The following is a 26293-nucleotide window of genomic DNA, read 5'->3' on the forward strand; positions in this document are numbered from 1 at the left end:
ACCTCATAATATACAAACAAAGATGCCACATGCTGCATGCTAATGAGCTGATTTGAGTCCAGCGTGATGTCAGTGAGTCCAGCGTTTATTTAATTCAGAGCTATAGCCACTCCCCTGCCCACCTGCTGCTGATTTATATGGAAAATAACTGTCACTCAGCAGCAGGTGGGCGGGGAGAGTCAGGAGCTCATAAATATTCATGACTCATCATTATCAGCTGGAGCTTTTCAATACAAGATGTTGGCAGATTGACTGAGTCAATTAAAGAAAGTGACCCAGCATTTTGCTAAGAGAATCAGTCACTTATTTATGTTGCCCTTAGTTAGGACACCATAAAAATGGTGACAGGTTCTCTTTAACATTGATCTTGAGAATGTTGAGTTCTTTTCTAATCAAACCACCTACCCCCACTGCAACGTTTGAAGAGACTCTACTTATACTCAAGTGGCAGTGCCAGTAATGGTGCTACCTGAATTCCAGCCTATATAGTGCTATGACAATTTGGTGACCATATCCCGCAGAATTTGTATGAAGCAACATGGTGCCTCAGTAAGCATCTCATTTCATATGGAGTTGTGTAAGGTCAGGTCCACATACATCGAAGCACTAGAGGAGGCACTCCGAAAGTTCTGGCTAAGAAAACATAATCTACAGTACATCAGGGATACTTTGGCTTCAGTTAAATACAGTAGAAAGTCATAACTTCTCTCAGACATGCTGAGAGGCACAAACTTTACAATCAATAACCTGGTGGGTTGGACGTTATGGTGGGCTCTTTGCATGTAGTCCACTACCTCCGTTAGCATCTCACCCTACTCTAGGTCACACAGACAAGGAATCTCTACTAATAAGGCTACTTTCACACTGCCTTTTTGGTTTCAGTTTGTGAGATCCGTTCAGCGGTCCAAAACAGATCAGTTTTGCCCTTAATGTATTCTGAATAGAAAAGGATCCACTTAGAATGCATCAGTTTGGCTCCGTTCCGCCTCCATTCCGCTTTGGTGTCCATCGGACGAAACTGAGCCAAATGGATCCGTCCTGACACACAATGTAAGTCAATGGGGACGGATCCGTTTTCACTGACACAATATGGCACAATAGAAAACGGATCCGCCCCCCATTGACTTTCAATGGTGTTCAAGACGGTTCCGTTTTGGCAATGTTAAAGATAATACAAACGTTCTGAACGTATGCATGTGGTTGTATTACCTGAATGGATGCGTTTGTGCAGATCCATGACGGATCCGTACCAAACGTGAGTGTGAAAGAAGCCTAACACATTACCAGACAAAGTCTCGCCTTTATATAATCTAGTTTCAGCCCAAATGAGCAACCTAGTGTGCCAGTGCATCAACACCCAATTGCTGGCCACTGATACCAAGATGTTATATTCTCCTCATCAATAATGGAGGCTCAGCCAACACCTTGCAGCACCATATTAATGAGGCAAATTCTCCAATCAGCCATCACTACACCCTTAGAGGGCCATGCTCCAGTTTAACCCCCCACAATGGCCACCCACCACCCTGTGTCATATGTCGCAGTAAAATTATACCATAGATATAACACACAGTTTTAACATAAGGCGGGACATACTTTCCACCCACCTTACAGGTATGCAAAGGTTTTTCCTGTCCAATAGAATAAAATAGAGCTTTTTGGAAGTGGCATTGAGGAGGTCTCCTGGCTCAGGGTGAATTCAGATCATTGCTAGTAGTTTCCATTGTTCTGCCCCGTTAGAGGAGCAGAACAACGAAAATAACAGAAGAACCGGGTTCAGCACGTAACAGAAACAAACAGAGCTGAACAGACTCCAGTGACTACAAGGACTTTTTCGCCCGATCTTTGAGACCACCACTGATCAGATACTGAAGACCTATCCAGAAGATAGGTTATCAGTAGAAAAGTCTTGGAAAGCCCTTTTAAATTTTCGTCACATACAGGTCACTGTGGTCTTCTTTCGTTCCTGCACATAATGAAATACATTGGTTCTTCGTTGAAAATAAATAATCATCATACCTTCATAGCCATCGTTGTCAAGATCTCCCAGATTGGTTATTGCTTCTCCAAACCTTGCTGCATATAAGTCACTTCCTGAAAGTTCATAATCAAGTTCTGACATCTGTCCCTTTAAAAGGAAGGTATGGACGTTACATATTAATTTATACTACTTTTATAGCACAACTATGAGCTATTCAGCATCTGAAATGTGTGCTACAGTAATAATGGTATTCAACAAGGTACACAGGACAACAAAAACCCTCTACTATGGCAGCTGCTGTATAGAGATCCCAAAGGTTGAATTATTGCTACTGACACCTTCGTTGTGAGACAAGTTCTTTTTCTGAGCTGATATATAGGTTACTCTACGACTTGTAGAGAGCAAGACATTAGCCCATTGATGATGAAAAGTGTAAATGTACAGCTTATGGGGGTTTTCCAGTCGTAAAATATTGATTCATTCTCAGGATAGGTCATCAATATCTGATCAGTGGGGGTCTGACAGCTGCGGCCTCTTCCTAGGTCATGGTCATCACTTTCATCAATCACATGGCCTAGGCGCAGCTCAGTCTAATTCAAGTGCCTGGGCCTGGGCTGTAATACCAAGCACATCCATTATACAATGCATAGGACTGTGCTTGGTAAGCTATGAGGAGGCTGCAGTGCTCACCGGAGTGCTGCAGCCTCTTCAAACAGTTGATAAGTGGCAGTGTCCGGTGTCAGAATCCCACCGATTCGATACTGATTCCCTATCCTGACGACAGGTTGTCAATATTCTACCTATTGGGTCCAAAGCTTTAAAGTGAATGTCCACCCTTGAATAACATAAAAAAAAAAAATCAAGTTCAAACATCTGTTATGTTATCTTTATAGCAGCCTGAGCCTTAATTTTCTCATACAGAACTATAAACCTCTTCAGGGACATATACTTAAAAGATTGTTCTTCATTCTGACTGCCTGCAGCCACCACTAGAGGGAGCTTCCAGCATACTGCTATATATTGAATGAAATAATAAAACAGTATGCAGTATCCTGAGCTCCCTCTACTGGTGGCTGCTGGCAGGCAGCATTTTATGTTTTTAATATATATCTATGCAGAGAATTCAGACTTCTGTAAGGGAAAATGGAGCATCAGCTGTTATAAACATATGTTAAGAAATTAATCAGCAGGGAATCTGGGATCTAAAGACAAGGCTGTGTTAAAAGCCTGCTTTGTAAGTCAGATAGACAATAAAAAGGACTATATGCTGCTTTTTTTTACTTGCATTATTGTATACAGTAAATGTATCTCTGCAGAACAAAATTCAATTATGAAGCAAATCATATTACATTTTACCTCCCTAAAAGGTAGGGGGCCCGGACCCCCATCCAGCAGCTGCTGTGAACAGAGAGGTGGCTGCCAATGTGCCCATCAAGCCAATCATTTCTATGGGAGTTCTTATAACAGCCAAGCATGGTTGCCCATGTATTTTCCAAACTTCTATAGATACAGATGGAGAAAGACAAACATGCAGTCACCAATCTATTCACAAAAGCCAAAGAGGACGACTTGGGGGACCCGTATTGCTAGGTGCGGGTCACAGAAGTGGAAACATGTTCCTATCATACATTTATATCATATCCTGTGGATATGTTTTAAATGTTCAGATGGTAATATCTATTTAAGGGGTTAAAAGTGAAGAAAGTAAGAAATGTGCTAAAAAAAAATCTGTTCCACTATCTACATCTAAATAGCAGAGAAAGCTTATCATTTCCTTGAAACACAGCCCAGGGCACGAGACTTCTGTACCCAAACCCCTACATAAGGTGGCCACGAGCAAGCTAAATTTTATCAGACTTTAGATGGATGTTAATTTATCTTATCTCATTGCGAACATTTCAAGATATTCACCAAGAGGCACAAAGAAAGCTCAAGCCTTAGCAACAACAAATATTTCCATTCATAAGTATCACAGGGACATTTTCAATTCTGGAAAAGAGTAACAATGCTGCATTCATACTAGAGCAGACATTCTGCATAAAGGTTCAGATCTTGGTATGTAGAAATGGAACAAATGGTATTTCTTTGCCATCTGAATCACATGTCCTATTTGAACCGGGCAGACACGCATATTGATGGTAAAAATGGTGCTTTACATGGTAGACATAAAGGTTTTTTAATCTTTGAGACAATTATTTTATGCTTGAGACCAGGGTAATGGAAACATGTCTGTAGCAGCAGCTTCTGCATTAGAAGGAGTTTTTTTTAAGTGTTTTATACTGATAATCTATCCACATTATCTGATGGGTAGAGGTCTGAGTCTGACCCCCGCCAATTAGATGCTTGAAGAGGCCTCCTTGTAGCTTACCCTAGGCCACTGGCGTCATGTTCATCGGTCACGTGGCCTAAGTGCAGTTCGGTCCCATCCAATTGTTGGCGCTGTGCATGGTGAGCTGCAAGGATGGAGTGCCATATCCTCCTTAAAGAGCTGATATGTGGGGGTCCCAAGAGTGAGACCTCCGCCGATAAGAAACTGATGACCTAACCTGAGGATAGGTCAACAGTATAAAGCACTCAGAAACCCCTTTAATAACACATGACAATAAAAAAATAGTCTGAAAAATTATTATTTGGTGGCAGATGCCTTCTTCTCTTTCTTATGATCAGTAAAAAGGTGGCTAGACGAGTATAGACGAGCGTAGTTATGGAAAATTCAATATGGCTGCTTTGTCGAATTTCACATATAAAAATATACTTCATAACAAATTAATTATTCATGAAGCCCATTTCTTTGTATGTAGCTGGCGCAATAACTGTGAACGGTGATGGCGCCGCCGCCATCATTAAACCACTCAGATGCCGTGTTCACCTGAGATTAACATTGAGGTAAAAAAAAATAAACAATAATACTCATCTTATCCATTTGATCGCATAGAGGCCGCTGTGGCCATCTTGATTGAAGACACCGAGGGCATGTACAGTATGGTGATGTCATACGTCACCGTTTGTGAGATTTCGCACAGTATCTTTAATCAAGACGGCCGCAGCAGCCTCTTTGCGCTCAAATGGATAAGATGAGTATTATTGTTTATTTATTCGTTACCAAGAAGCGCAAGGAAATTTAGCTTCGCGACAAATGAAGATTTTCCTGAAATTCGGATCGAAGTCCACTTTGGATACTTCAATTTGCGCAACACTAATGGCTGTTATTTCGATTAAAGTTTTAGATTCACTAAAATTAGAATTTTTGGGGAATTCAATTCATGTAGAATCGATTCGCTCACCTCTAATCTTAAGTCAAAAACTGTAAGTCCCAAGACACATAAAAGCATATTTGATATTCCCATGTAAAAAGGCAAAATATACAAAATTCTTCAGGTTGGCAAGGTAGATATTGGCGGGGTCTTGTCTGTCTTGATAAACAGTTTAAAGATGACAAAGCACAACGCAAAAGGTTAATGTGAAACTTGTCCCCGAGCCGAGGTGCAGCCATGTGGAAAGGCAAGATATAACATCTAAGTACTCCTCCTCGAGCAGGTGCTGACTTACAGGACAGGAAAATGCTGCAATCACATCACACCCATGTATTCACGCTGCATAAATAATAATCAAAGCTGAAAGGAGAAAATATGTAACCAGGAACTGAGACTGCATATATTATGCCCATATGGTAGGGAATGCTTGTTCTCTTGATACAAGATGTTCTCACAACTTCTGCAGGAATAAACTTAGAAGATTTCTTCACATCCTACTGCACAATTACTGTTCATTTACAAAATGTATCACAGTGAGAGCAGCAAAACATAAAGAGCCACCATTAAACCGATCAGGTGTGCAAGCAAAGAAGAATAGGTGGTAAATGCAGGATTAATGGAGATCCTACCGATCACTAGTGGTCCTGACCGGCAGTCATGCACACGCCCTTCCACTACATTCAATATCTATGGGGCTGACAAAGATACAAGCACTCAGCTGTTTCCATCAGCCCTATAGCCGATGGTCCCAGCTCCACTCAAACTCCTACTCATTGGGGTCAGGTAGGGCTTGTTTTGGGTCTGATTTGGTTGAATTGACCATCAAATTCCATTCACTACAAATAGATTTTAAATTCTGATCTGATTCCAGTGCCCCGGTTACCCTAAAAAGTCATGTATGACATTCTGGGGTCTCCTAGGACTGTATCCAACCTCTTTCAAGTTCTTTAACCTCTTCAGGACACATGACGTACCGGTACGGCATGTTGTCCTGGTACTTAAGGACACATGACGTACCTGTAACGGGGTTCCGAGGGTGCACTCGGTCTCCCATCAGCCGCAGACCTGCTGCTTAGCTTCGGGAGCGAGGATCTGTGTTTGACCTCGTTCCCAGGGCGGCTTTGCTAGCTGGGAGGCTCCCTGCTCCTAGGTCTGCCTTGAGCGCCGAGCTGATCACTCGGTGCTCGACTTTTTTGGTCTGTCGGTCATGTGACGCTGGCCACGTCACATGACCCTCACTCCCCACTATAAATACAGGCAGCCTGCTGGCCACAGGTTGCCTGTTAATTTAGGTTCCTGGCAGTTGTTGGATACCTGTGTACTTACCTGATCCTATTCCCTGACGATCCTTTGCCTGCTCCTCCTGTACTGCGCATCCTTCCTGGTATATTGACCTCGGCTTCCACCTGACTATTCTTTGCGGACTCCTTTGGTACGTCTCGACTCTCCTGGTATTTATGACCCCGGCTTCTCCTGACCTTTCTTTGCTTATCCCTCTGTACTGCGTTGTCCTCTTGGTTTTGACCCGGTCCGTTCACTATCCGTTATTTGTCTTGTCTGTCCTTCCCGCACGTATACTAAGTTAGGGACTGCCGTCCAGTTGTCCCCTGTCATCAGGACTCGTGAGGCAAGTAGGCAGGGCCAGGGGTGAGGGTGGAGCGCAGTGGTCACTATTCTCTCCCCTGTGTGTGTGTGTGTACGTGACCGTTACAGTACCGGTACGTCATGTGTATTTCCGATCACCGCCGCACGGCGGGTGGTGATTGGAACAAGGTGCCTGCTCAAATCATTGAGCAGGCACCCTGGCTAAATGCGCGGGGGGTGACCCCCCTCCCGAGTCGTGACCCCCCTCCCGAGTCGTCGGTTTGCGGCTTTTACCTGCAGTTGCGGCGGCGGGCGGTGCCATCGGGTCCCCATGCGGCTGTAGGGGGGACCCGATGGCATGGAAGGCAGCGCGATGCCTAAGGTGACGAGCCTGTGAGATCCAGCCACCTAGATCTCAGAGGCCGGAAGCTGTATGAGTAATACACACTGTATTACTCATACAGCCAATGCATTCCAATACAGAAGTATTGGAATGCATTGTAAAGGGATTAGACCCCCAAAAGTTCAAGTACCAAAGTGGGACAAAAGATAAAGTGAAAAAAAGTTGAAAAAATAAAGTTTCCCCCCCAAAGTTTCAAGTAAAAATAAACAAAAACGTCATTTTCCCCAAAGAAAGTTAAAAAAATTGGTAAAAAATATGGAGAAAAAAAGTAGACATATTAGGTATCGCCGCGTCCGTATCGACCGGCTCTATAAAAATATCACATGACCTAACCCCTCAGATGAACACCGTAAAAAATAAAAAATAAAAACTGTGCTAAATAAACAATTTTTTTGTCACCTTACATCACAAAAAGTACAACAGCAAGCAATCAAAAAGGCGTTTGCCCACCAAAATAGTACCAATATAACTGTCACCTCATCCCGCAAAAAATGAGCCCCTACCTGAGAAAATTGCTATGGCTCAGAATATGGAGACACTAAAACATAATTTTTGACCTAACCCCTCAGATGAACATGACCTAACCCCTCAGATGAACACTGTAAAAAGTTAAAAATAAAAACTGTGCTAAAAAAACAATTTTTTGTCACCTTACATCACAAAAAGTGTAATAGCAAGCAATCAAAAAGTTATATCCACCCTACCTAAGATAATCGCCCAAAAACTGAAAAAACTATGGCTCTCAGAATATGGAGACACTAAAACATGATTTTTTTTTGTTTGAAAAATGATATTATTGTGTAAAACTTACATAAATAAAAAAAAGTATACATATTAGGTATCGCCGCGTCCGTATCAACCGTCCGTATCAACCGTCTCTATAAAAATATCACATGATATAAATAAAGAAAAGTATACATATTAGGTATCGCCGCATCCGTGACAACCTGGTCTATAAAAATACCACATGATCTAACCTGTCAGATGAATGTTGTAAATAACAAAAAATAAAAACGGCGCCAAAACAGCTATTTCTTGTTACCTTGCCTCACAAAAAGTGTAATATAGAGCAACCAAAAATCATATGTACCCTAAACTAGCACCAACAATACTGCCACCCTATCCCGTAGTTTCTAAATGAGGTCACTTTTTTGGAGTTTCTACTCTAGGGGTGCATCAGGGGGGCTTCGAATGGGACATGGTGTAAAAAAAAACAGTCCAGCAAAATCTGCCTTCCAAAAACCGTATGGCATTCCTTTCCTTCTGCGCCCTGCCGTGTGCCCGTACAGCAGTTTATGACCACATATGGGGTGTTTCTGTAAATTACAGAATCAGGGCCATAAATATTGAGATTTGTTTGGCTGTTAACCCTTGCTTTTTTACTGGAAAAAATTTATTAAAATGGAAAATTTGCCCAAAAATTGAAATTCTGAAATTTCATCTCCATTTGCTAATAACTCTTGTGGAATACCTAAAGGGTTAACGACATTTGTAAAATCTGTTTTGAATACCTTGAGGGGTGTAGTTTCTTAGATGGGGTCACTTTTATGGAGTTTCTACTCTAGGGTTGCATCAGGGGGGCTTCAAATGGGACATGGTGTAAAAAAAAACAGTCCAGCAAAATCTGCCTTCCAAAAACCGTATGGCATTCCTTTCCTTCTGCGCCCTGCCGTGTGCCCGTACAGCGGTTTACAACCACATATGGGGTGTTTCTGTAAACTACAGAATCAGGGCCATAAATATTGAGTTTGGTTTGGCTGTTAACCCTTGCTTTGTAACTGGAAAAAAATTATTAAAATGGAAAATCTGCCAAAAAAGTGAAATTTTGAAATTGTCTCTCTATTTTCCATTAATTGTTGTGGAACACCTAAAAGGGTTAACAAAGTTAGTAAAATCAGTTTTGAATACCTTGAGGGGTGTAGTTTCTAGAATGGGGTCATTTTTGGGTGGTTTCTATTATGTAAGCCTCGCAAAGTGACTTCAGACCTGAACTGGTCCCTAAAAATGGGGTTTTTGAAAATTTCTGAAAAATTTCAAGATTTGCTTCTAAGCCTTGTAACATCCCCAAAAAATAAAATTTCATTCCCAAAATGATCCAAACATAAAGTAGACATATGGGGAATGTAAAGTAATAACTATTTTTGGAGGTATTACTATGTATTTTAGAAGTAGAGAAATTGAAACTTGGAAATTTGCAATTTTCTAAAAAATTTCTAAAAATTTTGGTTTTTTTTATAAATAAAAATTACTTTTTTTTACTTCATTTTACCAGTGTCATGAAGTACAATATGTGACAAAAAAAACAGTCTCAGAAGGGCCTGGATAAGTCAAAGCGTTTTAAAGTTATCACCACTTAAAGTGACACTGGTCAGATTTGCAAAAAATGGCCTGGTCCTTAAGGTGAAATAAGGCTGTGTCCCAAAGGGGTTAAAGGGATTGTGTCACTTAAGCAAATTATCATGTAGAGAAAGTGAATACAAGGCACTTACTAATGTATTGTGATTGTCCATATTGCCTCCTTTGCTGGCTGGTTTCATTTTTCCATCACATTATACACTTTTCGTGTCCATGGTTACGACCACCTTGCAATCCATCAGCGGTGGCCGTGCTTGCACACTATAGGAAAAAGTGTCAGCCTCTCTGGTGGTTGGGGCTGTGAGAGTACTCATAGTCTGGTGCTATTTTTACTATAGTGTGTCATGGAAACAAGCAGTATATAATGTGATGGAAAAATGAATCCAGCCAGCAAAGGAGGCAATATGGACAATCACAATACATTAGTAAGTGCCTTGTGTTAACTTTCACTACATAATAAATGCCATTTGCTGAAGCGACACAACCCCTTTAAGGCTAAGAGAACATTAGTAATATCAAAGTGACAGCGACTTGCAGGTCAATGGGTAAACGGATGGTAGCTGGTTGGTAAGAAACAGCCTTGTCTGCACTGTCTGATGTTTTATTAAATTGAAAAACATCCAAAAATTAAAAAATTTTGGTGGAAGATGCCATCTTCAGCACTGTAAAACAGTCATTCTGTGGGGCAAATCGCCCCAAAATCAGATTAGTTGGAAAGCAATAAGGAAAAAGGATTGCAAACTTTTTAGAAACTTCGCAATGAATCTGACTCATTTAGAATCATTTTGCTAATCTCTATTTGTGTCCCATGTTCTAGTGAATGTGGGGGATCCCCATTGTGGGCCCCCTCCTCTGAGATCATACATTTATCACATATCCTGTGGACAGATGATAACTAGTTTTCATGGAATTTAGAGAGGACCTGTAACCTCTCCTGACATGTCTGTGTTAGTAACTTCTTGCACTCCTCGTGTAATAACAATTCTGGAGCATCTATTCTTATAACTCTATGTTGTGCAATCCCTCTACTATTCATGCTAGAAGTTACAAATTAATTGCTAAGCGTTTGCAACGCAGGTCCAGCTGGGTGTTACCAGTTGGGGACGTGTCTTTGCACAGTCTGATTAGATAGTTTCAGCCGGGGCAGGGACGCTCCCCAACTGGTAACACCCATCTGGACCTTCACTGCAAACTGCTAGTAACTCCTTCTTAATGTCTGGCAGGAATAATACAGGAATGGGACATAAAAGAGTCATAAAAATATATGCCCCAGAATTGTTATTACACGAGGAGTGCAAGAAGTTTGTAACACAGACATGTCAGGAGAGGTGACAGGTCCTCTCTAACAATTAGCTGGAAGTAGTGGTGCATTGGTATACTGCTTGCCCAAATGTGATATGCATACAAGACTCTGTTCTGTGTGTGTATTTCCAATGTGACAGTTGTGACTGATATTGTCTAGAGGCTTCTCAGGATGGAAAAACATCTTCCAAGGGTTCCCTAATGGTAATGAGTTGCTGGATTTAAAGGTAGCACATTATTAGTAATCAGCTATGTATTTCCATGCAGCTTAGCAATTACTATCATCAGAGACTTTAATATTGGAAAATAACTTCTCACCTCACCCCAGTATGTGGGAAAAGTAATGAATACCCTTCTGCTCTAATGACAGATTGTTCTTACCAGACATTATAATCTGGGAAGTGAAGAATACTTGAGAACATGCACTCTAAGGATCATTATCACCTAATGTTATCACCCTGCACTAACGTTGCTTTCTGCTTGTGACCTGTGAAGTGGATTGTCACCCTAAATCATCCCCGATAATGACATTGGTAGAACTGTACACAAGTGAAAATGATTTTCAAATATTCCTGCTTGTATCTATGTCTAAGCCTGTTCCTGTGCAGAAAATACCATGAATGCCTAAAAGGTGGAGGTCCCACTGCTGAGACTCTCACCTCTATGGAGAACAGGGGTCGTTTACTGTCTCCCAACCACAACAAGCAGTAGGAGGACCGACGTGTTGGGGCAGAGAACGGCGCCAAAGAAAGAGGTACGTAAATATGGCATTATTTTTTATGGGGGGCTTGTCTGAGATCTTTAACCTGTTGCGGACAAATGATGTACCCGTACGGCATGATGTCCCGGTACTTAAGGACACATGACGTACCAGTACCTGCTCAAATCATTGATCAGGCACCCGGGGACAATGCGCGAGGGGTCCTGTGACCCCCCCGCGTTGGCGATCGCCATAAACCGCAGGTCAATTCAGATCTGAGGTTTGCGGCTTTTATAGGTTGCGGCCGCGGCTGGCGGCGGCGCCATCGGGTCCCTGTGTGGCTGTAAGGGGGACCCGATGGCATGGAAGGCAGCGCGATGCCTTCTTAGGCATCGGTGCTGCCTTCCGGTGACGAGCCTGTGAGATCCAGCCCCCTGGATCTCACAGGCCGGAAGCTGTATGAAGTATTGGAATGCCACGTAAAGGGGATTAGACCCCCAAAAGTTGAGGTCCCGAAGTGGGACAAAAAATAAAGTGAAAAAAATTTTTAAAAAGTTTTCCTCCCCAAAAATGTAAAGTTTCAAGTAAAAATAAACAAAAACTTAATTTTCCCCAAATAAAGAGAAAAAAAATTGGTATAAATTAGAAAAAAAAAAAAGTTGATATATTAGGTATTGCCGCGTCCGTATCGACCGGCTCTATAAACATATCACATGACCTAACCCCTCAGATGAACAACATAAAAAATAAAAACTGTGCTAAATAAACAATTTTTTTGTCACCTTACATCACAAAAAGTACAACAGCAATCAATCAAAAAGGCGTATGCCCACCAAAATAGTACCAATCTAACCGTCACCTCATCCCGCAAAAAAATTAGCCCCTAACTAAGACAATCGCCCAAAAAATAAAAAAACTATGGATCAGAATATGGAGACACTAAAACATCTTTTTTTTTTGTTTAAAAAAAGCTGTTATTGTGTAAAACTTACCATAAATAAAGTATACATATTAGTTATCTCCGCATCCGCAATAACATGCTCTATAAAAATATCACATGACCTAACCCCTCAGATGAACACCGTAAAAAAATAAAAATAAAAACGGTGTAAAAAAGCAATTTTTTATCACCTTACATAACAAAAAGGTGTAATAGCAAGCGATCAAAAAGTCATATGCACCCCAAAATAGTGCCAATCAAACCGTCATCTCACCCCGCAAAAAATTAGACCCTACCCAAAATAATCGACCAAAAACGTAAAAAATTATAGCTCTCAGAATATGGAAACACTAAAACATGATTTTTTTTTTTTAATTCAATCATTGTGTAAAACTTACATAAATAAAAAAAGTATACATATTAGGTATTGCCGTGTCCGTAATAACTTGCTCTATAAATTATCACATGACCTAACCCCTCAGATGAATACCGTAAAATAAAAAAAATAAAAATGGTGTAAAAAAAGCCATTTTTTGCCACCTTACATCACAAAAAGTGTAATAGCAAGCGATAAAAAAGTCATACGCACGCCAAAATAGTGCCAATCAAACAGTCATCTCATCCCGCAAAAATCATACCCTACCCAAAATAATCGCCCAAAAACTGAAAAAACTATGTCTCTCAGACTTTGGAAACACTAAAACATGATTTTTTTGTTTTTAAAAATGAAATCATTGTGTAAAACTTACATAAATAAAAAAAAGGATACATATTAGGTATCGCCGCATCCATAATAACTTGCTCTATAAAAATATCACATGACCCAACCGCTCAGGTGAATACCGTAAAAAAACTGTGTCAAAAAAGCCATTTTTTTGTCACCTTACATCACAAAAAGTGTAATAGCAAGCGATAAAAAAGTCATACGCACCCCAAAATAGTGCCAATCAAACCGCCATCTCATCCCGCAAAATTCATACCCTACCCAAGATAATCGCCCAAAAACTGAAAAAACTATGGCTCTCAGACTATGGAAACACTAAAACATGATTTTTTTTTGTTTTTAAAAATGAAATCATTGTGTAAAACTTACATAAATAAAAAAATTGTATACATATTAGGTATCGCCACGTCCATAATAGCTTGCTCTATAAAAATATCACATGACCTAACCCCTCAGGTGAACACCGTAAAAAAAAAATATTTTTAAATGTGTAAAAAAAAGCTATTTTTTGTCACCTTACATCACAAAAAGTGTAATAGCAAGCGATCAAAAAGTCATACGCACCTCAAAATAGTGCCAATAAAACCATCATGTCATCCCGCAAAAATCATACCCTACCCAAAATAATCGCCCCAAAAACTAAAAAAAACTATGGCTCTCAGACTATGGAAACACTAAAACATGATTTTTTTTTATTTAAAAAATAAAATCATTGTGTAAAACTTACATAAATAAAAAAATTGTATACATATTAGGTATCGCCGCGTCCATGACAACCTGGTCTATAAAAATACCACATGATCTAACCTGTCAGATGAATGTTGTAAATAACAAAAAATAAAAACGGTGCCAAAACAGCTATTTCTTGTTACCTTGCCTCACAAAAAGTGTAATATAGAGCAACCAAAAATCCTATGTACCCTAAACTAGTACCAACAAAACTGCCACCCTGTCCCGTAGTTTCTAAAATGTGGTATTTTTTTGGGGAGTTTCTACTCTAGGGGTGCATCAGGGGGGCGTCAAGTGGGACATGGTGTCAAAAAACCAGTCCAGCAAAATCTGCCTTCCAAACTGTATGGCATTCCTTTCCTTCTGCGCCCTGCCGTGTGCCCGTACAGCGGTTTACGACCACATATAGGATGTTTCTGTAAACTACAGAATCACGGCCATAAATATTGAGCTTTGTTTGGCTGTTAACCCTTGCTTTGTAACTGGAAAAAAATTATTAAAATGGAAAATCTGTTAAAAAAGTGAAATTTTGAAATTGTATCTCTATTTTCCATTAATTCTTATGGAACACCGTTAAGGGTTAACACAGTTTGTAAAATCAGTTTTGAATACCTTGAGCTGTGTAGTTTCTAAAATGGGGTCACTTTTTGGAGTTTCTACTCTAGGGGTGCATCAGTGGGGCTTCAAATGGGACATGGTGTCAAAAATACAGTCCAGCAAAATCTGCCTTCCAAAAACTGTATGGCATTCCTTTCCTTCTGTGCCCTGCCGTGTGCCCGTACAGCAGTTTACGACCACATATGGGGTGTTTATGTAAACTACAGAATCAGGGCCATAAATATTGAGTTTTGTTTGGCTGTTAACACTTGCTTTGTAACTGGAAAAAGATGATTAAAATTGAAAATTTGCCAAAAAAGTGAAATTTTTAAATTGTATCTCTATTTTCCATTAATTCTTGTGGAACACCTAAAGGGTTAACAAAGTTTGTAAAATCAGTTTTGAATACCTTGAGGGTATTGGTCCTTTGGTATTTGCTTCTAAACTTCTAAGCCTTATAACATCCCCAAAAAATAAAATGTCATTCCCAAAATGATCCAAATATGAATAAGACATATGGGGAATGTAAAGTAATAACTATTTTTGTAGGTATTACTATGTATTATAGAAGTAGAGATTTTTAAATATGTAAATTTGCTAATTTTTCTAAATATTTCAAAATTTTGTATTTTTTTATAAATAAAAATGATTTTTTTTTACTCCATTTTACCAGTGTCTTGAAGTACAATATGTGACGAAAAAACAATCTCAGAATGGCCTGGATAAGTCAAAGCGTTTTAAAGTTATCACCACATAAAGTTACACTGGTCAGATTAGCAAAAAATAGCCTGGTCCTTAAAGTGAAAATGAGCCCGGTCCCTAAGGGGTTAAAAAGGTCCTCCCATGAGTCACATAAAAACATCATATAGTACATGACATTCTCTTTCCAACAAAGCTAGAACTAACCCTGTATCTCAAATGGATCTACAGATCTTCCCTTTCATTTCATAGATTCTCTTCAGGCTGGCAGCTCAGAGAGTGTGTCGTATGCCAGGGGTGTGTGTCCTTTCTGCTCCATGTAACTGTCCCAGCTTCTAACAGTAGATACAACTGGTGGCAGTTAAAAGATGGAACTGAGCATGTGTGTCCACCACTGAAGTGAAGAACAAAAAGCAGGTGGCGCTGTACATATACATTTTATTAACGACTCGGAAATTTTTTATTTATATGCAAATGATAAAATATTTAGATCCAGGAGATGGTTTAAAAAATACAAACTATTTTTTGTGGGACGACCCCTTAATTATCTCAGGCAACCTCTTTAAAGTTTCTGGGAGTTAGGAAGAGGTAAGCAAACAGCGTCTTATATGTAATTCCAAAATAACTGCAGATGTTGCATGTGTTTTTTTTTTTACCTTTGCAGTATATGCTGTAAATTGTAAATTTTCAGTTCTAGTCAGTTATATGTGCCAGTTTTTACCCATATATCTATAGATTTTTATTTATTATGGCTATGATGCTAGGGTAGCAGTCTTAATTTATCCATTCATATTGCAGATTAGATAAAAACTATAGAAAAGTTCAGAACACTTGTTCAGCTGCCAGCTATCCATCCCAACTCTGATATAGAAAGGCGAAAGCAGTTGTCAGACACTTGTGGTAGTGGCTTATTTCCCAGGAGAACAACAGGATTGGGTAAAGAAATTCAGTATATCCGATACTTCTTTCTCCTGACATCATCTGTCTGGAAGAATTCACGAGCTCCCTGTATGCCTTGTTGGCCAAACCTGCTATTCTTGGCAGTTTTAAAAAATGTAAAAAAAAATGTTTATAAAAATTCAAATCAGCCCCTTTCCTCCATATTAATGATTCAATAATTTTATATAATTAAAATTAATTAATAATAAAACTAAACAATAAAAAACAAAGATTGTTATCATTGATACAAACAAAATGCTTGTACTATCAAAATATAAATGTATTTATTCCGTACGGTGAACTCCATGATTGAAAAAAATCCAAACTGTGGATTCGCCATTTTTATTTTTGCTTCATCTCCCCAAAAAAATGAATACAAATGATCAAAAAACCATATTCTAAAGTGACAGGTCCTCTTTAAAATAAGTAACTTACCCATCCGTAGTTCATGTAGACGTACACCTTGCCTTCCTCTCGCACTGTGCTCTCCATTGGTGCGCCAACAAGCAAGTCTGACAGTCCATCACCATTTAAATCCACTGCACACACAGAAGCTCCAAAGTATGAACCGAGCTAGGTAAACAAATATATCGTATAAGAGTAGGATGAGGTTTCATGTATAGACGGTTTATGTACAGATCATTTTAAGGTTTCTGAATTTCTTTTTTTTTTTTTTTTTTTTTTTTTTTTAAATTAAATATATATTTTTATTTTCCAAAACATGGTGTTTGTACATAAGACAATAATAATCATAACGGTATGCCTGACATGGTAAACACAAACATCCTTACATATAGAAAAGTTCTATACAGCATCCCAAGAACACCCTCACAATAATAAAATATTAATAACTATATCCCCCCCCCCTCCCCATTGGCTGCCGTCCACTCCATCATTTAATGTTTACAATAATAACACTTTATAGCTATGTAGATCTGCGTGCAATTCTCAGTTTCCTTTCGATGTCCTCATAAACATTAATTTTTCGAAGGTATGCACCCCACTCCCTTATTGAGGGCGGGGAGACAGAGCCCCAATACTTCATCAATATAGCTTTAGCGACCATCAAACCCCGCATCCAAATCCGTCTAACCTGGGCCGGGACTTCCCCTTCTAACCCACATTCTCCAAAGAGCATTATCAGAATCCCTGGGTTATAGTTCGTTGAGCTCTCCCTTTGTAGGGTAGCGAAGACCTCATCCCAGTAACTTATTATTTTGCTGCAGCTCCAAAGCAAGTGGACATAATCCGCATTAATGTATCCGCATTTGGAGCAGCAGCAATCCCGCTCTTTATTTTGGGGAAATTTTCCTTGAATTTTAGGCGTATAGTAAAGTCTATGAAGGATCTTAAATTGGATTAACCTATGCGCACTGGAAACTGACACCCTTCTCACATTCCTATAAATAGTAGACCACTGTAGTGGGGGGCAATTCAGCTCCTGCTCCCACTTAACTGTGCTCTTGAAAGGTGTTACAGTTGCCAGTGCGATTCGGAGTTTTCCATACAGTCTGGATAATTTCACTTTTTCGTATTTCTGAGCGTCACAAAAATCAAAAAATATATTCTCTTGTGGAAAAAAAGAGCCTCTATTCCTAGAGGCATTAAATGTATGTTTCAAACGTGAGTACATAAATAAATCTAATGGTGAACTATCAGTAAAACCAAACTCCGATAGTTATTTAAACTGACCCATATAAAAAAGGTCAGACACCCTATTAATACCCTTACGGACCCAATAGCCAAAATCTGTAATTTTGAAGAACTCCTCCAGTTCCCTGTTCTCCCACAGAGGGGTGAAACCAAATGGACCGGAAGACTTAAGGGTCTTCTTCAGTCTGTTCCAAACCCTCTGCAGAGAGCACGGGATCAACAAGGACCTCCTCATTCCCATGGACCCATTCTCCAGGCATGCAAAAATATTATCCACTGGTTTATCAAAAAGTTTTGTTAAATATCGTGAAAGTAAACTCTCCTTGAAACAGCGACAACGCTGAATCTGTGCACACAAATAATAACCTTGGAAAAAGGGTAGTGACAGCCCACCATCTGCCTCCGACAACCATAGATACCTCTGCTTTATACGCACTCTCTTCCTTCCCCAAATTAAGTCATTAATCATAGCCTCCAACCTATGAAAAAAGATATCGTCTATCCAGATGGGTGAGGCACACAACGGAAATAAAACTATCGGGAGGATAATCATTTTGATCAAAGCTATTCTATCCGTCTGTGCCAATATCAGCTTCCGCCAAGCACAGATTTTGTCCCTAACTTTATTCAGAATCGGAGCCAGATTAAGATCATAAAACCTATTTATAGGGAGCCCAATCTTAACCCCCAGATAGTCTAAAGTATCATTGGGGACCAAAACACGAACTCGCCTCCCCTCATCTACAGCCTTGCGGTTCAGCGGAAGAAGCGATGATTTTGACCAGTTAATTCTATAGCCTGATAGTTTACCAAAATCTTCTATTACCTCTATAACATACGGGAGAATTTTCCACCCCTGGTCCAAGAACAGAATCACATCATCGGCATATAGACTTATTTTATCGCCCTCAACTCCAAAGCCGTCTATACGTCTGTCTAAGCGAATCCGAGAAGCCAACGGTTCAATAAAGAGAGCAAAGAGGAGAGGAGACAGGGGGCAACCCTGTCGCATCCCCCTCCGCATCATAACGGGGGAAGATCTAATACCATTGACACTAAAACATGCAACTGGATGTGCATATAGCATTTGAGTCATTTCCAGAAAGGGCTTCCCGATGCCAAAGTGAAACATTGTAGCCCACAGGAAAGGCCACTCCATCCTGTCAAACGCCTTTGCAGCGTCTAAGGACAGAATGGAGTGGTCCATACTACCCCCAACAGACAGATTCAGATAAACCCTATATAGGCTCATCTGTATCTGTCGTCCCGGAATAAAACCCGTCTGATTAGGGTGTACCAAACCCGCTATGACCTTCTTTAAACGGTTAGACAAAATCTTAGCAAAGATCTTATAATCCGTATTCAAAAGTGATATGGGTCTATATGATCCCATATCACACGGATCTTTGTCCTTTTTCAGAACCAAGGTAATCACTGCTTCCCCAAATGATGGGGGTAAAGCACCGCATCCACAAGATTCATTCAGGACTAGAAGCAGAATCGGCAAGAGTACGCTAGCGTGAAACCTGTATAGATCAAACGGCAATCCGTCTGGTCCAGGGGCTGATTTATATTTTAGAGAGGGAAGAGTCGCCTGGAGTTCCTCTAAAAGAATGGGGGAGTCCAGACGCTCTCTATCTTGAGAGCCCAACTGGGGGAGCTGTAATTTTTGAAGATATTGATCCATAACAGTCCGACTACACATAGACTCAGATTTATAGAGGGTAGAGTAATATCTCGCAAATTCCTCCCTTATCTCCTCTGCAGAGTCCACACCAGCCCCCTGTAGATTCCTAATTTCTCTTATACTGGTAGACTCCCTCTGGTTGGCCACCAAACGAGCCAGAAACCGACCCGTTTTACCAGATTCGCAAAAACGATTCTGGCCTTGAAATAGAAGCTTATGTTGTGCTTTTTTATATAGTAGCGTCTTGAGCTGTAAATTGGCCTCTTTTAACTCTTTAATAGATTGTTCCGTATAGGAGTCATTTAATGCGGATCGTAAACTCCTTATTAAGTGTGTCAATTGTTGTTCACTATGGCGTGCTTCCGTTCTAAACCTATTAATTTTACTAAAGTATAGGCCCCTTACATGAGCCTTCAAGGCGTCCCATACATAGTGAATATGTGTCGATCCTACATTAAGATCCCAAAATTCCCGAATATCCTGGTCTATTCGGGATTGCTCCCCTATCACATCGAACCAGTGCGGGTTCAGTTTAAAAGTTCTACCTGTATTTGGAGCCTCCTTAAACACAACAAAGACTGGGGAGTGATCCGAGATTCCATGGGGTTCATATCTCATTCTCAGGACTCGTCCGCACAGATCACGACTTGCGAACGCCAAATCTATACGGGACATTGACCCGAATGACTGGCTAAAACATGAAAAGATTTTTTTATTGCCATATAGGTGGCGCCAGATATCAACCAGCGCCAACTCCTGGCATATAGTAGTCAAGGGGGATCCTGCGCGGCCGCGCCCGGAGACCGACGAGAACCGATCCAACTCAAGATCCGGTACTGCATTAAAATCACCTGCCACCTGAATTTCTAATGAATAGATATAGTGATATCATTTAACGTGGTCTTAAGAGATACAGTCCTGATCAAAAGTTGAAGACCACTTGAAAAATGGCAAAAAAATCATATTTAGCATGGCTAGATCTTAACAAGGTTCCAAGTAGAGCTTCAACATGCAATAAGAAGAAATGGGAGTTCAACAAAACATTTTTTGAGCATTCAATTTAATGAAAACAACAAATAAACTGAAACAGGCTGTTTTTCAGCTGATTAAAAGTTTAGGACCACACCTCCAAAAAAAAAAACTAAACCCCCCAAAACAGAAATCCAACTTCCAAGTATGAACTCAGTAATGAGTATCTCCGCCGTTATTGTTTATCACTTCAAAAATTTGTTTCGGCATGCTTGATGCAAGCGTTTCCATGAGGTGAGTGGGAACATTTCTCCAAGTGGTGAAGACGGCCGCACGAAGGCCATCAACTGTCTGGAACTGTTGTCCATTTTTGTAAACTTCCCTTGCCATCCATCCCCAAAGGTTCTCAATTGGATTTAGATCAGGTGAACACGCAGGATGGGCCAAAAGAGTGATGTTATTCTCCTGGAAGAAGTCCCTTGTCCTGCGGGCATTGTGTACTGTAGCGTTGTCCTGTTGAAAAACCCAGTCGTCACCACACAGACGAGGGCCCTCAGTCATGAGGAATGCTGTCTGCAACATCTGGAAATATCCAGCGGCCGTTTGACACCCCTGCACTTCCTAAAGCTCTATTGTTCCACTGAAGGAAAAAGCACCCCAGACCATTATGGCGCCCCCTCCACTGTGGCGCGTAGAAAACATCTCAGGTGGGATCTGCTTGTCATGCCAGTAACGTTGGAAACCATCAGGACCATCAAGGTAAAAAAAATTCTCATCAGAGAATAAAACTTTCTTCCACATTTGAATGTCCCATGTTTGGTGCTCTCTTGCAAAGTCCAAACGAGCAGTTCTGTGGCGTTCAAGGAGACGAGGTCTTTGAAGACGTTTTTTGTTTTTGAAGCCCTTCAGTCTCAGATGCCGTCTGATGGTTATGGGGCTGCAGTCAGCACTAGTAAGGGCCTTAATTTGGGTCGAGGATCGTCCAGTGTCTTGACGGACAGCCAATTGGATCCTCCGGCTCAGTGCTGATGAAATTTTTTTGGGTATTCCACTTGACTTATTTGTTCCATAACCCTCATGATCATTTAAGAAATTCCAAATGACTGTCTTACTGCGTCCCACCTCAGCAGCGATGGCGCGCTGTGAGAGACCCTGCTTATGCAGTTCAACAACCCGACCACGTTCAAAAAGGGAGAGTTTTTTTTTGCCTTTGCCATCACAACGTGTGACTACCTGACAGAAAATGACAATGAATCCACATCTTTGCACAGATTTGGCCTTTTAAAGGCATGTGGTCCTAAACTTTTGATCAGCTGAAAAACAGCCTGTTTCAGTTTATACATTGTTTTCATTAAATTGAATGCTCAAATTTTTTTTGGTCTCACTCCCATTTCTTCTTGTTGCATGTTGAACCTCTACTTGGAACCTTGTTAAGATCTAGCCATGCTAAATATGATTTTTTGCCATTTTTCAAGTGGTCTTAAACTTTTGATCAGGACTGTATCTAGATGGTTCTTAAAAAATGGTACATTATATATATATATATATATATATATAGAGGGAGAGTATATAAAGAGTATATATAGGTAAGGCTGATAAGTCAGCCTGCATTTGTGGGAGGGGCGGAGGCACCATAAATACGGAGGCACGGCCTCACCTGTCTCAGGTGCGCTACCCACCCTCCCTTCTTTTTATATCTTCCCAGGGTATGTCCCCTTATAGGCCTACCCACGACATGGCTAAGGCACCCCACCAGCCTTTCAGTCAAGTCAGTAAGTCGTTAGTTAGGGTAGGTCAGTTAGGTTGTTATTTATTAGGGATCCAGGTTCTCTTTGGCCATAGCCACGACCACATATATATATATATATATATATATATATATATATATATATATATATATATATATTGTACTGTATATAAATATATGTATTGTGTATATATACTGTAATTCATATATGTGTGACATATTTTTTTTTTAAATCCTGTCTAGTAGCTAGCAAGCATTAGCAGCTATGTCTGAAGTTTCATCTATCCATAGAAAATCTAGAGGTGAATGTTTTTCTGCTGTTGATAGGCTACACATTACCTACCATGCAGCACCAGTGGTTTGGCTGGAGGGCAAGGTACCAAGTTTAGATTTCTATTCCCTGGCCATGAGTAAGGCTGTTAATGCTGCTAGCATCCAGAAAATGTGCTGGTTAAAACTGCTGCGGTGCACTAAAATGTTATAAAATTATCCGTAAAACTATTTTGTGGTCAGCTTGTTTAGAGGGACATAAACCTCGGTAACTCTTGTTCTGTATTTCGACTTCGCAAATGTAAAGCAGTGGTTCCCTAATATATTGCTACTACTTCTTTTTTTTCATATGGGTAAAATGCGATGAAACCTCCATTCCCACTAAAGATGACTGATTTATCAGTTTTCACCACTTCTCAGAACAGGCACGGTTTGGCATTGTACCTTTTTGAAGGGTATTCCACAATTCCCCTGCTTAGTCCCACTGGTACGCCTGCTTAGTAAAGCTGTCCGAATGCTTACGAAGCCAACAGTGGATTCATTAGGTAGTGTTCATTTCCTATTTCCTAAATCTGGATCAAGAGGCATAGTTTATGCTTGGCTCTTGAGCCGGCATCTGGAGCTACATATAAAGCCTTGGCTTTTTGGAAGCCATCTCACCCCAGGGGATGATTATACAATTACATTAGGAAATGGCAGGGCAAGCCTTTTGATGTGTTGTAACTTGTAAAGTTAAAAATGTGTGGATCTGGTTCTAGTTCAGTAGATTTTTATCTGTAATTTTGTTTTCGGCAGGAACATCTCACTTGGCAGAAGTGGAGTTTATTGGTTGCGCCAATTAGTTTATAGGGCACTACTCTGTCAAACCTCTCTGTTGGAAACCCCATCTCAGGAGATGCATATGCTTCCAGGATAATAATGATAAAGAATCACATAGTACTTGCTTCTTAGGAAGAACATGTCGTATAACTACCGACATCTTAATAGAAGTAGAACAGGAAAAATGGTTTCCAGTGTAACAAAATAAATCCTTAGTGGGGGAGATTTATCAAACTGGTATAAAGTAGAACGGGCCTAGTTGTCCATAGCAACCAATCAGATTCATCCTTTCATTTATCACAGCTCCTTTGGAAAATGAAAGTTGGACTCTGATTGGTCGCTATGGGCAACTAATCCAGGTCTACTATACACCAGTTTGATAAATCTCCCCCAGTATTCCTATTCACGTTCCATCTAAACTTGTCCTGATAATTTGGGAGAAATAAAAAAATCACGATGAACCATTTACAGATAATTATTATGATGATCAACTATACAATAGTTTTTCCTTAAAGGTCATTTTTAAATGATTCATTAGGGATTCCTTTCTAAATTTAAAGGGGTATTCCAGTAATATCATGTTATCCCCAAGCCACTGGATAGATGAAAACTGCTAGATCAGCAAGGTCTAATGGCTATCAATCACGAAAATGGGAGTCCAGAGTCAAGACTCCTTTTGGTTGGGGTCAGACCCCACCTCTCTAGCAGTTATCCACTGTCCACTTTCTATTACCAGAATATCCCTTTAATTATCAGGTATGCTGGACGATGTAGTTTCCCTATCTAAGACTTTTACATCCAACAGACTTCTTATACTCTGATACATATATTGACATAGAATTCGGTTTTATGTAAAGAGTTGGGGAACGCACCTTTTTGCCCTCTGCTTCAAACAATATAATCAGATGGTTCCTTTCAAATGCAAAGATGTAGACCTGAGGAAAAGAAAGGAAAATACCACTGACCATACGTGCTGTGAGCTCTGTGTGACTGACACAATCTTTTCACAATATTTTGTCACTTATGTCATAGGATCTTGCCGTTGATCAGATAAAAGCTGGCAATTTCCATTTTTAAGATGTCTAGATACAGTATAATATTTTTAACATGTTAGGATGACAAAAAAATCTGCTATTGTCGTTTATGGAGAGAAATCCGTATCAATAAGGACAATAGCAGACACTGCATATGGGAAATATACAGAACCTTGAAACAGCATTCATACCCCTTGAATTTTACCATATTTCTTTACGTTACACCCACAAACATATGTATTTTATTGGGATTTTATGCGATAGACAACACAAAGTAGCAAGTATTTGTTGAAGTGAAAAGAAAATGAACATGGTTTTCAACATTTTTAATAAATAAAAATCTGAAAGTGTGGTGTGAATTTGTATTCAGCCCCCTGTATTCTGATACCCCTAAATAAAATCCAGTATGACCAATTGCCTTCAGAAGTTACCTAGTCCACTAGTGTTGAGCACAAATATTCTAATAGCGAATTTTTATTGTGAATGTCGCCACTTTGCGAATTCATGAATATTTAGAATATAGTGCTATATATTCGTTATATATTGAATATTTGGCATTTTTTTCCATCTGAACACATCATTCCTCTCTGCTTCTTGCTTGTGGGCCAATGAGAAGGAAGCAATGTCAAGTTCACAACAATACTCAGTGCACCAATCAGTAAACTGTAGTCAGACTTGCTAAAATGTGAAGTTGTGAAAAATATTCTAATCACTGCCGATTAGCACAATTAGCAACAATATATTGGAGCACTTGACTCTATCTGCATATAAAGCTATTGTAATGTTCTGCCATGCCAACCATTTTCTCCAGTCTCAGGAAACTTTTATCAGCTTGAAAAATTTTGCCAAAGTGACCCACGCCTGTATTTCGCTTTACGAATTCGCATTACGCGATTTTTACATTGCCGATTTTTCGCATTCAATAAAATAATCTTGAATTCTCGAAATTCGCGACTATATGACGAATATTCTACAAAATATTCGTGAAATATCGCAAATTCACTAGAGTCCACCTGTTTTCAATTTGTTTTGTGAAGGCCTAAAAGGTTTGTTAGAGAACATTAGTGATCAGACAGCATCATAAAAAACAAGGAACACACCAGACAGGTCAGAGATAAAGTTGTGGAGAAGTGTAAAGCAGGACGGCCCCAAATAATTATGTACAAAATGTGTTTGCCAAGAATCTAAAATTTACAAAATAAGCATAGCATTAGCACCAGAATATCTTCTATAACTATGGCATTCTTGTACTTTGTTTGGTTTGCAGAGTGCTGTTGCATTGTATTTTTTTCTTAAAGCAGGATTAGGTTATAAAGAATATCCCAAGCACTGAACACCTCACAGATCATTGTTCAATCCATCATCCGAAAATGGAAGGAGTATGGCACAACTAGCCGTCCACCTAAACTCACAGCCCAGGCAAGGAGAGCACTAATTAGAGAAGTAGCTAGGAGGCCCGTGGTTACTCTGGAGGATCTGCAGAGATCCACAGCTCAGGTGGGAGAATCTGTCCACAGGACAACTATTAGGACTTATGCACACGGCCGTTGCCGGCCGTGGCCCGTATTGCGGCCCCCAAACAGCACCGGCCCTGTGCTCCCCGCATCAATCTGCACACTACAATCTGGAGCTGCAGTGTGGAACGGAGGCACAGAACTTGTTCTCTTTTTTTTTTTACAGTGTGGACGGATCAAAGACCCATTTAAGTTGATGGGTCTGGATCCGTCGCAGCTGCCGCAAGGATAGGGCTTGCACATTGGGGACCGCAAATTGCTGTGTGCAAGAGGCCTCAGTTTTGTACTCCACAAATCTGGCCTTTATGGAAGCATGGCAAGTTTGCAGTTTGCCACAAGTCATGTAGGGGACAGAGCAAACATGTGGAAGAAGGTTCTCTGGTTAGATGAGAC

At 40.1% G+C, this 26293-nt stretch overlaps 1 protein-coding gene across 2 annotated transcripts in view; it reads right to left on the reverse strand.

The window, feature by feature from the left end:
* The window catches only part of ITGA4 (integrin subunit alpha 4), a 177367-nt gene that overhangs the window by 100423 nt on the left and 50651 nt on the right, over positions 1-26293 (reverse strand). Inside the window, exons 8-10 of one of the 2 annotated variants that reach the window (XM_040439486.1) lie at positions 24225-24287; positions 16643-16780; positions 2020-2122 (exon numbers count right to left, since the gene is read on the reverse strand). In XM_040439486.1, the coding sequence (XP_040295420.1) occupies positions 2020-2122; positions 16643-16780; positions 24225-24287 (304 nt within the window). Of the gene's footprint in view, positions 1-2019; positions 2129-16642; positions 16781-24224; positions 24288-26293 lie in introns of both variants that reach the window. The other variant, XM_040439485.1, reaches the window with a different exon arrangement.

This window comes from Bufo bufo, chromosome 7 (assembly GCF_905171765.1).
Source record: "Bufo bufo chromosome 7, aBufBuf1.1, whole genome shotgun sequence".
Lineage (NCBI taxonomy): Eukaryota > Metazoa > Chordata > Amphibia > Anura > Bufonidae > Bufo > Bufo bufo.